The sequence below is a fragment of the Acyrthosiphon pisum genome, unplaced genomic scaffold (genome assembly GCF_005508785.2).
Source record: "Acyrthosiphon pisum isolate AL4f unplaced genomic scaffold, pea_aphid_22Mar2018_4r6ur Scaffold_7927;HRSCAF=8510, whole genome shotgun sequence".
NCBI classification, from domain to species: Eukaryota; Metazoa; Arthropoda; class Insecta; order Hemiptera; family Aphididae; genus Acyrthosiphon; species Acyrthosiphon pisum.
The window spans coordinates 1-1,683 of record NW_021777842.1 but is presented as its reverse complement, the minus strand read 5'-3'; the positions used below and the strand labels follow the sequence as shown (position 1 = coordinate 1,683).

Below are 1,683 nucleotides of genomic sequence, written 5' to 3'. Positions count from 1 at the left end.
GAATTATAATTTAATATTAAATACTTTATGACTATTGGTTACACTTACTTGAAGTGAATTTCTAGCCGTTAATTTTGTCTGGAACGTATTTATATCAACTTCATCCACGGTCGATTCTAATGTAATCATTCAGCTGGGATCTATAGTAAAATTATTATTATTTTTAACCAATTTCTCAATGAAGAATTTTAATTACAACTACTCTACCTTTTCTAAAAGCATTTTCACTTCAGCTTCTTTACGCTGTTTCTTTGTTTGGAATGGATTTCTCTCCAAAGCATCAAAGTTTGGTTCACCAGATCCTAAACATCAATTGTTAAAAATTAATATTTTTTTTTTTTTTTATTACATTTTTAACTTTTTATTTTTGAACAAAACATAATATTTACAATCTGTATTTACATGTTATATAATAAGTAAATGTGATGGGGATTGTTTTACAGGAGGGGGAAGTTGCCCATTGGCGACACCCCGTGGGAAGTGATTTAAGGAGAGAGTAGGTCCCTACACCAGGTCCTTTTCAGGCGCCTGGGTGGAATACCTGAAATATGATTGGATGATAGTTGGGTGATTATAGGATTTGAGTGAGAACTGAATGTTTTGTGTGTTTTTTTGTAGGTAATTTTGGCAAGGCTGTTTAATGTTGGAATGCAGATGTCTTTATGAAGTGATTCATTGGTAATATACCAGGGGGCACCTGATATTAGACGTAGACAAATAGACTGAAATGCCTGAATTTTTCTAGTATTTGAGGGTTTGGCTGAGCCCCAAAGTTGTATGCCATAGTACCACATGGGTCTTAGAAGAGCCATGTATATTGTTCTTTTGGTTTTTAATGAGAGCTTTGAGCGGAGTAAGGGTCTGAGAAGGTGGAGTTTTGAATTGAGAGCTTTATGCTTCTTTTTTAAGTGTGGACCCCAAGTGAGGCGTTTGTCGAGGATTAAACCTAAGTAATTAGTTTGTGTGGAAGATGGAATTTGTGCATTGCCGATAAAGGTTGCGGGACATTCTAAGGATCGAAGTGTGAAGGTAATTTGAGAGGATTTTGATGGGTTAACTTGGATTTTCGTGAAACCAGGTGTTTAGCACAGTTAGGTGGTTTTGGATTTTTTGGGCAGCTTGGATGGGATTATTGTCAGTAGCAAGAATAGCAGTGTCATCCGCGAACGTACCAAGTAGTGTGTTTTCGTTTAGAGGTAGGTCACTGGTAAAGACATTGAATAGGAAGGGAGCTATGTCACTGCCTTGGGGAACACCAGCAGTTGCTATTTGAGAGTTGGATAAGGTGCCGTTAATTTTTTTGACAAATGTTCGTTGGTTTAGATAAGATTTAATTAGTAGGTAGTAAGGAGCAGGCAAGAAGGATTTTAATTTAAAGAGTAGGCCAGGGTGCCAAACTCGGTCAAAAGCCTGTGCGATTAATATTATTTAATTAATTATGTGTTCAATAAGTATGGTAACTATTAAATATTTATGAATATTTCTAACCTGGTATTAGTAAGCTAGAAAAACCACCGTCGTGTCCAGCTCCAAGGACATCTTCAAATGGACAAAAGGCTAAATTGTTTATTGTTCTGGCGTATATTATGCCTGAGATAAGCATGCTGTATAGTTTTGTACACATTCTTCATACACCTAGATTATCAGTTTAATTTTCATGATGTCATTACAGTAAAGAGTATC

The 1,683-nt window shown here is 35.8% G+C and overlaps 1 protein-coding gene across 1 annotated transcript; it reads right to left on the bottom strand.

Annotated features, from left to right (window-relative positions):
• Window positions 1-125: 125 nt before the first annotated feature.
• On the bottom strand, window positions 126-1,635 carry LOC100572457 (WD repeat-containing protein 46-like; the record flags this gene model as incomplete). The annotated part of the gene is given in 4 exon segments (XM_003248689.4): window positions 126-140; window positions 208-302; window positions 1,489-1,579; window positions 1,581-1,635. Coding segments are annotated over 4 exon segments (256 nt in total), but the record flags the coding sequence as incomplete, so codon positions are not given.
• Between the last annotated feature and the right edge of the window lie 48 nt (window positions 1,636-1,683).